The 14,043-nt window shown below is 34.3% G+C and overlaps 1 protein-coding gene across 1 annotated transcript in view; it reads right to left on the bottom strand.

Annotated features, from left to right (window-relative positions):
- The window catches only part of LOC109844167 (beta-adaptin-like protein A), a 15,788-nt gene continuing 5,024 nt past the window's right edge, over positions 3,280-14,043 (bottom strand). The window contains exons 6-12 of the mRNA XM_020413128.1: positions 12,928-13,156; positions 12,634-12,800; positions 12,300-12,509; positions 9,906-10,016; positions 9,634-9,810; positions 5,976-6,404; positions 3,280-3,861 (exon numbers count right to left, since the gene is read on the bottom strand). Coding sequence (XP_020268717.1) covers positions 3,571-3,861; positions 5,976-6,404; positions 9,634-9,810; positions 9,906-10,016; positions 12,300-12,509; positions 12,634-12,800; positions 12,928-13,156 — 1,614 coding nt within the window. The 3' untranslated portion in view covers positions 3,280-3,570. The remainder of the gene's footprint in view (positions 3,862-5,975; positions 6,405-9,633; positions 9,811-9,905; positions 10,017-12,299; positions 12,510-12,633; positions 12,801-12,927; positions 13,157-14,043) is intronic.

Genomic DNA, 14,043 nt, shown 5'->3' with positions numbered 1-14,043 from the left:
CAGTTATGAGTCGACTCATATGAGGACATGAGTCGACTCATCTCAGTCATGAGTCGACTCATCGACAATTTCCTGATTCGTTTGGGTTTCTGTTCACACGAATTCCTGTTGGGTTTGGACTTGGTTATTTACCAGATTGCCATCCACATTTGTACATCTATATAAAGGGTTGTTTAGGGTTTCTAAACATAAGTTTTTATGATCTTAGATCAGAGAGAGATTCTAATCTTTGTATTAGGGTTTAGAGAGGATTGATAGGTTATTCTCGATTCTAGTGAGATTGTGAGGGAGAGATTATAATCTTTTGTTCTTCATAATCTAGATAATGTATTTTCCTTCGCCATATACTGAATTGTCTTGTGTTTTAGTTGTCTTCTTCTCAACCCACCTTTTGGTAATTCCGTGACCAAAGGGTGCTCGCACGACAACTCGTATCACTCCTCGTAGGCTATACTTGGCTGAATGGATTTTTCAATAGAGTTGAAAATCCAAGAAATCAATATCGAATTGCAAGAGGACCAACTATTCGCCTCCGGTGTATCCGGTGCCGGCTTCTCCAGTGTGCCATTGATAAAACCCAATTTGTTCTTTGCTCTAAGTGTGTGATCATTGCCTTCACCCACATATCGTAGTTTTCTCCATTCAGAATGCATGTCGTGATCACCGCTCCCGGGTTATCTGAAGGATGAAAAAAGAATGGAGAAGACATATCCAAACCTTTTTTGTTGGCTGCGTTTCTCTTTGTCATGATTTCAGCAAGAGAAACAAATGAGTCTCTATTTTTATGGCGATACAGTTGGGTTTAGGAAGAAGAAGGGCGATGGCTATGGGTTTAGGGAGAAGAAGAGGTGGCGGCTATGAGATTTGTCTCTCAAAAATCAATAACATCGCTCTGATACCATATAGAATTAGAGAAGTAATCTTATTGAATTTGAAAGTATACAGAGGATTACATCTTAAATTACTCAAAAACAAGATAACTACTTACCTTAACTACATATATCTCTTATCTAATAATTAACCAACTAACCAAAAATATCACTAAGGATATCTTCGTATCATCAACATGGATTAACTGTAGGTATACTTTCTTAATATGTGGTGTAGCCACTTAGTAACCCTTCAACTACTTATCAGTACTCGCGTCTGCTAAAACTTAGACGGTGTTACTTTTTCCCTTCAACCTAGAAGACGATTTAGTTTCTTTTTAGTTAGGGTTTGTTTATTTATATGAAAGTGAAGATGAAGCAGCTGAAATAAAGAAAATAAATGTTATTTTTGCTATTTTCAAATAAAAAGTATGTTTTGTCTATTAAAACCCATACTTTCTTAAATGATGATGTGACACATGTTTGGCTTCTCTACTTCTTAAAAAAAAATTCCCATCCATCATAGCTCAGAAGTAGCCGGAAAGTAATAAAAAATTACATCAGTTTAGGAATGAGATTCATTTTTTGTTGCAAAATCTTGTGAAATAAACCAAAAGAAAAAAGGAATGAAGAGGAAGAAATATTAGTTTCATTGCTGCCGAAATTTTGTTAAGTAAGAAAGAAAAACTATTGCTTCCACTACCTCCTGCTTCATCATTTTACATGTTATTTTTAGTCTAGAGCTTGTCTGGTTGACAAATTAGCAAAAGCAAGAATTAGATCATTATGTGATTCTCATTTGACATCTCAACAAAACAGAAGAAATAACATCGACTACTGTTTAAAGGAGTAGTGCTAATAAAATAATTAGGGGATGTAGAGGATATAAGCGACAACAACTCAATTAATGGATGTATCTGCAATTCACCGTCCTTTTCTGAATTGTAATATGAAAAAAAACGACCCCTTTAACTACGTAAACTATTAATTGAGAGGATAATACGTTTAGAGCGTATCTGTTACTATACAAGAATTGGTCGTTGTTGCCTTTTCCTAATAATGAAAACTAGGGAGAGAAAGAACTATATGGTCTTCCACGGACTCAAAACTGCAGATTAATTGATAGCATCTTTGTTGTCTCGGCTCAAATAACCTCAGCTTAGCCTGCTCAACGTAACTTGAGCATGGTTTGCCTCGGGGAGAGAGAGAGAGAGAGAGAGTAGAGAGATGAATCACTCCTACATAATTGAGTCCCACACAAAGTTTAAGCTGGTTTATGGTGTTTCGGAGATGATTTCAATAAAACCTCCAGTCTGTCAATTCCAACTAATATTAGTAGAGTGGCCAAAGCTCCATGTAAACAACACGCACGTGTCATTTGGTCGTTCTGATCAGAACTGAATTACATAATTTGAACCGAAAAATGTAAAACAAATAGAAAATGGATGGACTATAATATCCTTTCCTATTTTTGTCTAACAGTTTCTACAAGCATAATACAACTCAAGCTTTACAAAAGAAAAAGTGATAACAAAGTACCTTCTTCCAGAAGTACTCCCTCTCTTTTTTTTTTTTTTTTACTAAGCTTGACACAAAGTACCTTCTTCCAGAAGTACTCCCTCTCTTTTTTTTTTTTTTTTACTAAGCTTGACAAACATGCCCTTAATTTCCAATTTTTGCGCTTCCCATTTAACCTCCCGTAGGGATGAATCCTAACACACAAACCTATTTGCCTATCAATTCCCCACCCACACGGTAAATAACACATCCAAACTCACTCAATTAGTTATTCTCTTTATTGAAGATAGATGGGCCATAAATGGACTAACTTGAATCTACATATTCATCCCTGCTTAGATGAAAAGTCTTTCAAAGAAGGTCTCCCTACATTTAGAATTAAACTAACACAAATAAAATGAATATTTAATCTGAACCTTAAAAGTTCGAAAATGAGCATCATAAATAGCCAAACACGACCCAACCCAAAAAAAAACCCCACCAAAAAATAAATAAATAAATAGAATCCAAAATTTTGTGAAAAACCCCTAAAGATCTAAAAATTGCAAGAAAATACCCTCAAAATCTGAAAATTGCATGAAACACCATGAAATATGAAACTTACAAGCCACACAACTCCAAATTACAATAACACCCTAAAAGTAATGAAAATAACTACAAATACACCATCATTTTATTTTATATTATTTAATTTTCTTACTTTTTTAATTTTTTAATTTTTGGATGGAGCTTGTAGTTGTCCAACATAATATTCCCCCTGCACCTTCTTCTGCATTATATTCTTAATCAGTTGTGCATATAATAAAGTATCAGCATTCTTTTCTTGCTCAGTTGTGCATATAATGAAGTAACAGCACAATGATTCAAGCAAAAAGTCGCAACGCAAGCTTGCTGAAAAAATTAAGGCTAGGCAAGAAAATACCCGTCCTTATTGCATTCTAAACAGGTAAACATTACATACAATTCAAAACATGGCAGAGTATGGTCTTCAGTGTAACTGGAAATCTTGGTACCTACAAAATGTGAAATTTTACAACAAATTGAGCCTGCATTTAAAAAAGGGAATTTGCCAATCAATTCATTCTTTAACTGTTCTCATCCGTTGGGTTTCAAACCCCTGCCTCTATACACCCTCAAAAGCATATTCAGTACAGCGACATCAATCAATTCTCTCCGTCGGAAACTAAGGAACTAACTTTGAAAGTGCAGATTGGAACACCGTCGCAAAAACTTCTGAAATGCTGGGATCATCGGCCTTAATCTTTATCTGAGCCTTTGCTGTTGATGTGTTGATGAGACATTCCACAAGAAAGAAAGCTGTAGGTTCATCAGCCTTTTGAGCAAAGAAAAAGAATTTGAGGTTTGGAGCTTGACCACCCGATGCAATGCACTGGATGGAGTGGCCTTGCATATGTCTAAGGAGAGCCTGAGGTGTTGTCAATGCCACTATCCCTTGGGGTTCCATAGAGTATTCCTACAAAGTAAAAATGACCCTAAATTTAGTAGTAAATGCAGGACGTTTAGTTTAAAAGCGAATTACAGAAAATCCCCTGATACATTGCATGGCCCTGAAGAAATATCCCCTAGGGTTTAAAAGGGACAGTTTGAACCCTCTCTTCCAACCTCTTCAAAATTAAGTTGATGTAATAAAAAATATATAGCATAAAACATGATAATTACCTATATATGCCTACATAAACACGCTTTGTGATTGTAAGATAGAAAATTCACAATTATGCAAAAAGGCCGATGATTATTTGACCAAAACTGAAGATGAGGAGGGGTAAAGTTCACTTAGATTTAAAAATCTTGAGGGATATTCTGTCATTTCAATGCGGAGGGGTAGAGTTCACTTAAATTTAAAAACCTTGAGGGATTTTCTGTCATCTCAACAAACCACAGGGGGAATTTCTGTAATTTATCCTTAATTAAATACAGGAGCTTTACCACACATAGTACTGTCCCACAGGATGTCATTGTCAAATGACTAATAATTGAAGCTGGATTACAAACTTTTTGTTACCCTGATCTACCATAGTCTGTGTATTTTATAATTTATGACTTCTTTTCTTTTCTCCTTTCCAAACTTTTCCCTAGCAAGCTGTTCTCCAAAACTTCAAATTGTTCTTTACAATCAAATCATTCATGGAAGAATAAGTATATGATGAGTAATTTCGAAACAATAGATGTATGAGCATTGTAGAACAATTTTCTTAACACGCAGTTTTAGATTTTTATTTCATGTTATTTTATATTATTATTATATGCAAGATTTTCCAAATGCCCAGGGTGCAGATTTTAACCCTTACAAACTGAATATGAACTTGTTACTATACTGAGATATGTAAAAAGTGTTTCTGCATTTGCATAAAAAAGTGGCATGCGCACACTAGTGCAAAAACTTCATGTACTGACAGGGAAAAACATAATTTTAAGTTGTATGTGTAAACTTTATGTGCTAACTAATTCTGTGTAACTAGCATGTTTTAGAAGCTTCCACGTCTAGCCAAGATTTCAAAAAAAAACTTGGGTATATAATCTGTTCATCAATCTTCTAGTAAAACCAGTGTCTGCAATCTTCCTCATGAGTTTCAGCTGCAATACTTCCACAAAGATTAAGGAAATGCTCCAAGTAAAAGTCAAACAAATATATAATCGAATATTCTATATGGATCGTTTTCCCTCATGTTGAGTTTGGTTGCACACATTCCATGTGCAAGGATCAAGAAAAACAGGCATAACCACTGTAATTTTTATTTATTAAAAGGTCATGCAATTATTCAGACATTAATTAGCTGGAGTGGTGTATAAATCCACAGGTTTCAATTGAGACTAAAAATCATAATTTCAAGAACCTTTTTCAAGCAAAAGATTGCTTGGCATACAAAGTTCGTTCCTAAAAAATATATAGTAAAATGTAGAATTTGGCTTACTTATGCTGTGAAATAAATTATTTTAGATAGAAGATATTTATTGTTTCAGTTAGATATCAAACAATAGATCTATTCACTTACGCTCAATTTCTACACATTGTGTAGGTGGGCACTTCTATGAATGCAAGTGTGATATATTTATGTTCTTGTGATTGCAAAGACACACAATAACTATCTAACATAAAAGTAAGAGCTATAACTTTAACTAGGTTTATATGAAACTAAGATGAATGAGTTTCAGGTTAAAAGAATCTAATGGGTTTGTATGGGCTGATTATGTTTTCTAATTAAAAATAACATATTGAATCAACTTTTTCCCCCCTAAAACTGCAAATTATCTGAGTAAAGATGTTGCAATCTACTTGTGTACTTAACTATATAAAATAGTTCGATGCCTCCTCTTTGAACAGTCTATATGCCAAACAGGATAAGGCTATCCATTAAAGCCGAGACTCAAAGAGAATATGAAGATAGATCAGGCATGACATAATCTTCTAACCCACATATATAATACTATATATGATATATATATATATATACTATATTATATATATATATATATAGTATATATATATATACTATATATTATATATATATATATATATAATTCTATACGCTCATGTTGAGAGTCTCAAAAGTTACAAAACAGAACGACTGTGAGCAAGAATATAGCCAATTGAGTCCATTTCTTTTGGAAAGTGCCAGGGTCAAGAACTGCTCTAGGATTGAGCCTTAATGAAGGCAGAGGCGGAGGCGGAGCAACAGATACACCTAGCCCAAGGAGATCATCAATAGCAAAAGTGGGCTCTGAAGTATTTGTCAAAGTACCTGATTGCACTTGGGTATCAATTAGAGGTACCGAAGAGGTACTGAAATTAGGTGCATTATACGCAGAATCATTAGTGAGAGGCACTCTACTTTCTTCTTTCTCCGAAGTACTTAAAAGAAGATCATTATCACTTGCGTCATATCCCTGGGAAGGCATCACATTATCTGTAGGATCTGCACCCACAGATATATTCCCTAGTTCTTCCGAGAACTCAAATGGCCCGCGATGTTCTTTGTCAGTGAACAAGTAAGAGGGCTGCAAAATGTAATCAATGACAGTAGGAACGTTATTTATCCAAAGATCACCATATTTTTAACTTTCCAGTATATATTAACCAGATTAAACTTGCTAATCCATTTACAACAGACAGTAAGATACAGTCTCAGTTCCAGATTTTGGAATATATATGAAATATAATGGCAGCAGACTGAATAGAATAGTAAAGTGGCACCCAGATTCTACATTGTACATTCACTTCGATAAATAATATCTCATTATGCAAACATTGTTTCATCTGTTATCTGCTAAACATCAGTAACTAATAGACAAAAAGCCATCAGAAACTTCTATAGATAGAACACTGTAAGGAAAAACATTCTATATGCAATTGTCATTGGGTCTTGAAGATAATTACTTAAATTTAGTGCAGTTGTAACCTGTGGGTTCTCCCCAAAGGACACTGCTTTAATGTTGATAATCCACAGAATTGCATTTGCTTTCACGTAGTAGGACACTTCTCGTGGATTTATATACCTTCGTGTCCTTCGATAGTTAAAAAACAATTCCATAGTAAATCTGATCAACTCGTTAACACATATTTGCTCTTCTTAGATAATCGGACAAAGAATTAAAAATAATAACAGAGGATTACTTCATTAAGATAATTTTGATGGATAAGAAGATAATGATTTGGGATATTGCACAGCCAAAAAATGGAGATCCGCTCATCCCAGAGATGATTTGTTGAAAAATGAACTTACTTTATGACGTTTACGCTTAAAGGATTGTAGTAGAAGTCTCCAATAAAGTCTCTAGTATTAGAGAATTTAAGATAGTCAAACTATCTAAAAAGAATCTCAAATATCTCCGTCTAAAAGTGTTTTTTGGATGTTATAAAAGGGTTTTCTAGAAGATTCCTGAAAAATATCATCAGGAGATATTGTGTAAAAGTGAGTGGAATTACAGATGTGCAGAAAGATGAGTTAATGCCTAAAAAATACGTGAGTTTCAACAAAGTGGTAGCTCGAAATCTAGATTTGCAGTTAAGTTATCATTATCAATTCCAGTAATTTTGTCTTCAAGATCAACTAAAAAAAGCATGGGCACAAAGCATATGATCCAACCATCAATTCTGAGGTTTCCCGACAAGAGTTATGATCATCGGTGCATCAACAGGAGGAATCCCCTAAGTTGAAATTGGTAGGCAATGGCTATTGGGAGGTGGCCAATCAACAAACAATGATAGGATTTTTGCAAGGTCAAAAGGATGTGGTTTCCAGTATTCCATGAGAAAGAAGTCAATTAATCTTAGAAACTGTGGATGATATACCGATCAAAAGAAGTGAAGACAGGAAAAGAAGTGTTTTAGGAGTCACAAATTAAATAAAGAGCAAAAGATCAGGAAGCAAGAAGAGAAAGAAAAAGATCAAAACCCTAAATAGATAGTGAGAACAAAAGAGGACTTGAGCTATGAAGACAACTTTGAAAGAAGCCTTGTGCATGGATAAACAGGTAAAGAGAAGACATCATATAGTATTAGAGAACCACAACAGTATCAGTGAGAAGAAAGGGAGAAAAGAGAGCACCAACACAATGGTCAAGACTCAAGGCGTATTCAAAAAATGGCTCAATGCCACAGACTATGGCTTAGAGGAAGAGATATGCGAACTTTTGGCTGTTCCATAAGAAAGGTATAAAAAGGAAAACTGAGAAGAAAGCTTGAGAAAGAAAAATTGGGTGTTGGATGCGCACATGAAGCAGTTCAGAGAAACCACAACTAGATACAACTTTTCCAGTTTAACGAGTACCTTAATGGGGTTAAGAGGAAGCATAAATCTGAAAATATTCAACGAATTTTGCAATTTCTTTGGTCAAATATCACGAGGAAACAAATAAACCAACTTTCTATCCGAAGAAATGGAAGAACCAGAAGATCAAAATGACTTCATGACGTCTCAAGGTCGTCTGGCCAACATTTCCATTTCCATTAGGCGCTACAAGTTACACAAGTCAACAACACTGCTTTGAATTGTTTATATAGCAAAATTAAGTACAAAACGAATTTCAAAAATTAATTTAATTTGCAAAAGTTATATTTTTGAGATCATAGTGCTAGCTCTAGTACTAGAAAATTTTTAGAGAATAAAAAATGTCTAGAAAGAAATCAAGAATCATGATACATATCTCGGTGCAAAAGAGTCTTCTAGAAGTTTGTGGAAGCGTTTCTGGAAGAGTCTTAAGAATTATTGTGGTGATGTTTATGCAGAAGTTGGTGGATAAGAACTGTATGAAAGTACTTTTAGTGTCTATAAATAATGATGAGAGGGTTAAGTGGTGGATATAAAAAAACTTCAACGAAAAGAGAGTTTCCCCTCACTATTATTTCCAGTTTTCACCTTAAAATTTTTTTCCACTCTTCCACAAAAATATTATTTCCCCACAAAACAGCCTCTTCAAGATCCAACATAGTGGTATCAAAGAATTACCCCTTTATGTAAGTTCCCATGAGATTCACTCTCAACTCTGAGAAAAAAGTTTACTTACAGAAGTACAGTGCTAGTGGAAAGCATAACTAAGTGGGAGGAATTACTACGTCCTACAGTTGGTTTGTGGATACTTTTATCAGTTTACTCAAATAAATAATTATAAATAATATATAACTTTTGCATTATATATTGGGTTAAACTCATAAAAACACCCAAACTTTGGGAAGTTGTTGCACATAACCCCATGAACTTTGTTTATCCCACATAACCCCCTTGGGATCTTTGGGGTGACTCACAAAGCCCCCCGGAACTTTGAACTTTTCTCACCAGCCCCTTTACATTTAATTTGCAAATAACTAAAATTTTATAAAGAAAAAATGCAAAATTTAGGGGAGGGGATATGCCGCCTATAAATGACAAGTGAAAAGGTTTGAAATTTTTTTCTTATTTGCAAATTACAGACAAGGGAGTTAGGTGAGACAAGGTGAAGTTCAAGGGATTTTAGTGAGACATCCCAAAAATCAGGGCGTAATGTGAGATAAACAAAGTTCAACATGTCATGGGAAACACCCCCCAAAGCTCAGAGGCATTGTGCAAAATTAACCCTTATATATTTGCATAAATGTGTGTTTAACAAAGGTTTAAAACATAGTTTTGTACATCAAATTAATCATCTTTCTTAATATTCTCAAAACCTATCCTAATCAGCTACAACAAATTGTTCCCCAAGGATTATAAATAAATTACCGCTGCAAAAGTTGTAAAGAGTGGGTACACACCTTCTGGTACACAACTGAAAGGCTGTTAAATTCATCAAATACGCGGTCCTTGATTTCACTGCTCTGAGTGTCAGCAAAGACTGAAACTGCTTGCTTTGGAGGATTCACTACACGTTCTGCAACTGATACATCATATTGCAAAAGTCTGTAGTAGAATAACGCTCTATCATGAACATCCTGCAACAAATTTTTCATTTAAAGGACATAGAACATTCAATTTAAACCTTTAGCTGAATTTTTCAGATGTCACTGATAAAATTACATCTTTCTACCTGGTGAGAGTCAGCAAGACCAGCTGCTAAAGCAGCACCTAGGGCCTTCTGTGTTTCTGGTGGTCTTTTAAAGAAACATTTCATTAATGCAGTAAGAAGATGCAAACGAACCTGCAGAAGAACGACTTTTAGTATAGTAGATTAGAACAAGAATGGAGGCACCAATCTATAGTTTATTAGCACAGTTGTAGTCTATGAAACACAAATATAAATATAAAGCACACATACAACACAACACTGGTAAGTAGAACAGGAAAATCGCAAACAACCTACAGAAAAACACCATTATTTCTTAGAAGAGGACAGAAGCATCAATATGATTTACTAGCATCATCTATAATTTTGGAAGATAAACATGAATAAGAGGCACACTGACTGTATGATGCTGATAATTTTGGAAGATAAACTTCTTGTGGGTTCACTCAATTATCCCATTTTCATGGCTTCGTTCCCTTTGTCTCCATGGTTTGGAAATATATGAATGGGAAATCGTGTGATCTCCAAACTTGTATGTTATAAGTCCAACTGTGTAATATTTGTTCTCCAATTTGCAACAGCTACATTATGAATTATGTGGGTCAGAAATTTGTTTTACATCGTCTAACACTAAAAGATAGGATAGAAATGAGTGTATCCCTAGTAAATTAGACGTTGCTCCTACCGAGGATAAAATGAGAGATTCGACTAAGGCGGTTTAGTACTGTACAACAAAGACCTTTAAGAGCACCAATTAGGAAAAGTGATAATATATTATATTAATGGGGAAAGTCTAGAGGTAGAACTTGGTTGGAAGTGAATTTGGTTGCAAGCAATTAAAAAAGTTATGATAATGTTTAACTTAAAAGGAGGAGATGGCCCGGAATATAGGGGAATGGAAGAAGAGGATTATGTAGCCGACCCCTAACATTTGGGGTAAAGGCTTTGTTACTGTTGGACGAATCTAACAGTCAACTTTTATCTAAAACTTGTCAATATAAGAACTTGTAAAAACTTCGTTACCGTCTGCTTGTTATCAGGGGAAGGAGATTGAGTTTTGGATTGCCATCGAATAATTATTTCAGATGACAGTTGCGCATATACCATACACAACCTTGAAATTTTCATGTCATTTTGTGTACATCTTGAGGTGTTCATATCATCTTAAAACCTAAGAAAGAAATGACATGAACAATTAAAGATTGTGTGGGAAATGCAACAGCAACTGCTGTAGGAGATAATTATCCCATAGCAATCCAAAATTCAATCTCCTTCCATCTGCTAAACACACAGTAATGACCTCCATGTAAAGAAAAAAAATATTAATGAATGTCAATCATGCGAGAAGAAGATTTTTACCCATTGATTTATAATTACAAGGAAAAAAAATGATAGATGTAAAACACGATTTGAATCACATTATCTATCATAATAGTTGTTGCAAATTGAATTGTATTTAATAGTCAACCAGATCTCACACAGTTAAACTCATAAAAGACAAGTCTCAAGATCATGTGCTTTCTCATTCATATATTTTTCAAACCATGGAGACAAAGTGGATGAAGCCATTGAAATGACAAAATTGGGCGGGCCCACAATAAGTTGTACTTTCTACAAGAACTTCTATGTGCACGTCGACTATCCTTCATGAAAGCTTAAACTAGAAAATAAAAACAATAAAATATAATTTCATACTCCTAAGAAATATATTAATAGATATCAGATATTAACTGAGTGAAGAGAACTATTTACAAAAGAAGTGCTAAGTCGCACTTTAGTAACTAAAAAGAGACAATATCAAGATCATGTGATTTCCCATTCATAAATTTTCAGATCATGGAGAAAAAGTGGATGAAGCAATGGATATGAGAAAATTAGGTGGACCCACGTTAAATTGCACTTTCTACAAGCACCTTTATGTCCACGTCAACTATCTTTCATGAAAGCTTAAACCAGAAAATCAAAACAATAAAATATAATTTCGTACAACTAAAAAAAAAAATACCAATAGATATTAGATACTAACTGAATGAAAAATAACTATTTACATAAAGGCTAAGTTGCCCTTTAATAGCTAAAAGGCTAAATCTCTTCCACTAACTTGAAGCCATGTAACCTAATTTTCTCAGCACCGTAATACCCTATAGTAGTCAGCCCATTGCACTAATGTGCCTTCTGTTTGCTTGTCATTTGAAATGAAAGGAACATGCCCATATTTCTGAACAATAATATCCCACAACATGAACCAAACAAAAAGATCAGATAAAAACCATTTTCTTCTGTTCTCTATTAAAAGGCCAAAATTTTTGCACCAGTAGTGCATTTTAAAACAGAATTTCAAAAGAAACCATGTCAGTTTGAAAAAAAAAAAAAGCTTATTCTAGAAGTAAAAATATTTTCAGGTTAAAGCTGCAATACCTCTGCATCATTCTCATCATCCCAGTTCTCCACAAGATTTTCAAGAGTGTACGGAGCGTCATCCATGTCTTGGGAATATTCCCCCAACATCCATATCAGAGCTGATTTGGCCTTAGGTTCTTGAACATTTTTGCTGCTAATATTCCCAACAACTGCAATACAATCATGACTCCATTGAGGATATTTCCTCAAAAGGTCTTTAACCAATACCTGTGGATTTTTCCCGAAAGAAAAAGATTTCATCAATTTCAACACCATTTGTTTTGAGGTTTCTAATTTTTTTTTGCTGTACTGAATTACTTAGAGAATACATTAACCATCACAAAGCGCTCACCAGTGTTTCAGCAGTTATGTGATCCTTCTCCATCTCCAAAAATTGAAGAAGCCTGTCAACAATTGCATTTACATCATACTGCTGTAGTGCAATCTTTCCAACTGCTCTAATTGACTCTCTTGCAATAGGAATGTCAACATTTGCAGCATATTCACATAACTCAGTCACTGAAGAAAGTTTTTGTCATAGATCCTTTGTCAATAAGGTGGTCCAAATAAAAATAGGAACATGCAAATTCACCAATAAGTGTAATATTTAAGCCTTAAAAGTACAAAAAAGAAACAGTTACTTCACCTATGTCATAAGTATTGCTCTCATTGGCAATAGCAGTCAACATCTCGAGCTTCAATTTCTTCACATATGATGGCTGGCTGTATTGACAATAGAAATGCTTGTAGTCTGATGAGAAAAGCATTGGAGCTCGCATCACCAAAAGATGAAGGTGGCTTAGTACTGCATAAGATTGCTCAGGACTTCCTGTGCTCACCAGAGTGAGTAAAGGTGCTTTGATGCGCTCATAGACCTACGAGAAGAATTTGTAGTTTAAGATGTTAAAAGAATTTTCAATCAGTGAAACAGATAACCAATAGCAGGTAGAAGATATAATCAAAATAACTAACCATTCAAAAAAAAACACATCCAATAATAGATAATAATAATTAAAGCAACAAACTCTAGAAACAAAACATTGAGGAAGCATACAAAATCCTCGCTTTCCCAAATAAAAAAATAATGACTACATAATAGAAATACATGTCAAATTTAATTCAAAGGATAATAAAATAACCATTAACTACAAGATTACACGTCAAGTTCATTAAATTCAAACAGTGCACCGAATGCAGAGGATAAAACAAGATTTCTAAACAAGGAAATCTTCTCGATAAAATATATTAAAGCAAGGACAACATGAAGTACCTTTAAAGAAATACTTACTGAGTAAGATACCCATTTCATATAATTCAATAATTTTTAATAAATTTCATTACAAAACAATCAGGAATAAATAAATACATAACTAAGAGGAGCACCAGATGAATTTTCTAAGATATGTTACGTTTAATATCATCTGATGAAGATAGTTATCCTAGCATCCTAACTCAAATAGTTAGGAGATTCAATAATGAAGGTTAGTGACTAGAGCAATACCAATAAAATACAATTTGGGGATATCTTCTGCATAAAAAAACAGTTTCTCTTTTGCACAAACAAGCAGATGTATATAAAAACCTGCCCATATGGAAAAACAAGCCCATGCCATCTACAAACAACCATGCACACACGAAAGAGGAAGATTTCGTTGGCAGTCATGTTGTTTAATTATCGTTCTCCTAGGCTGTGCTTGGCGGATTTTTTTAATATTTAATATTTAACTTTATTATTATTATTATTTTGTGCAGTTGGGGGTGT

Source organism: Asparagus officinalis, chromosome 6, assembly GCF_001876935.1.
Source record: "Asparagus officinalis chromosome 6, Aspof.V1, whole genome shotgun sequence".
Classification (NCBI taxonomy): Eukaryota; Viridiplantae; Streptophyta; class Magnoliopsida; order Asparagales; family Asparagaceae; genus Asparagus; species Asparagus officinalis.
This window is presented reverse-complemented; position numbering and strand designations above follow the sequence as displayed.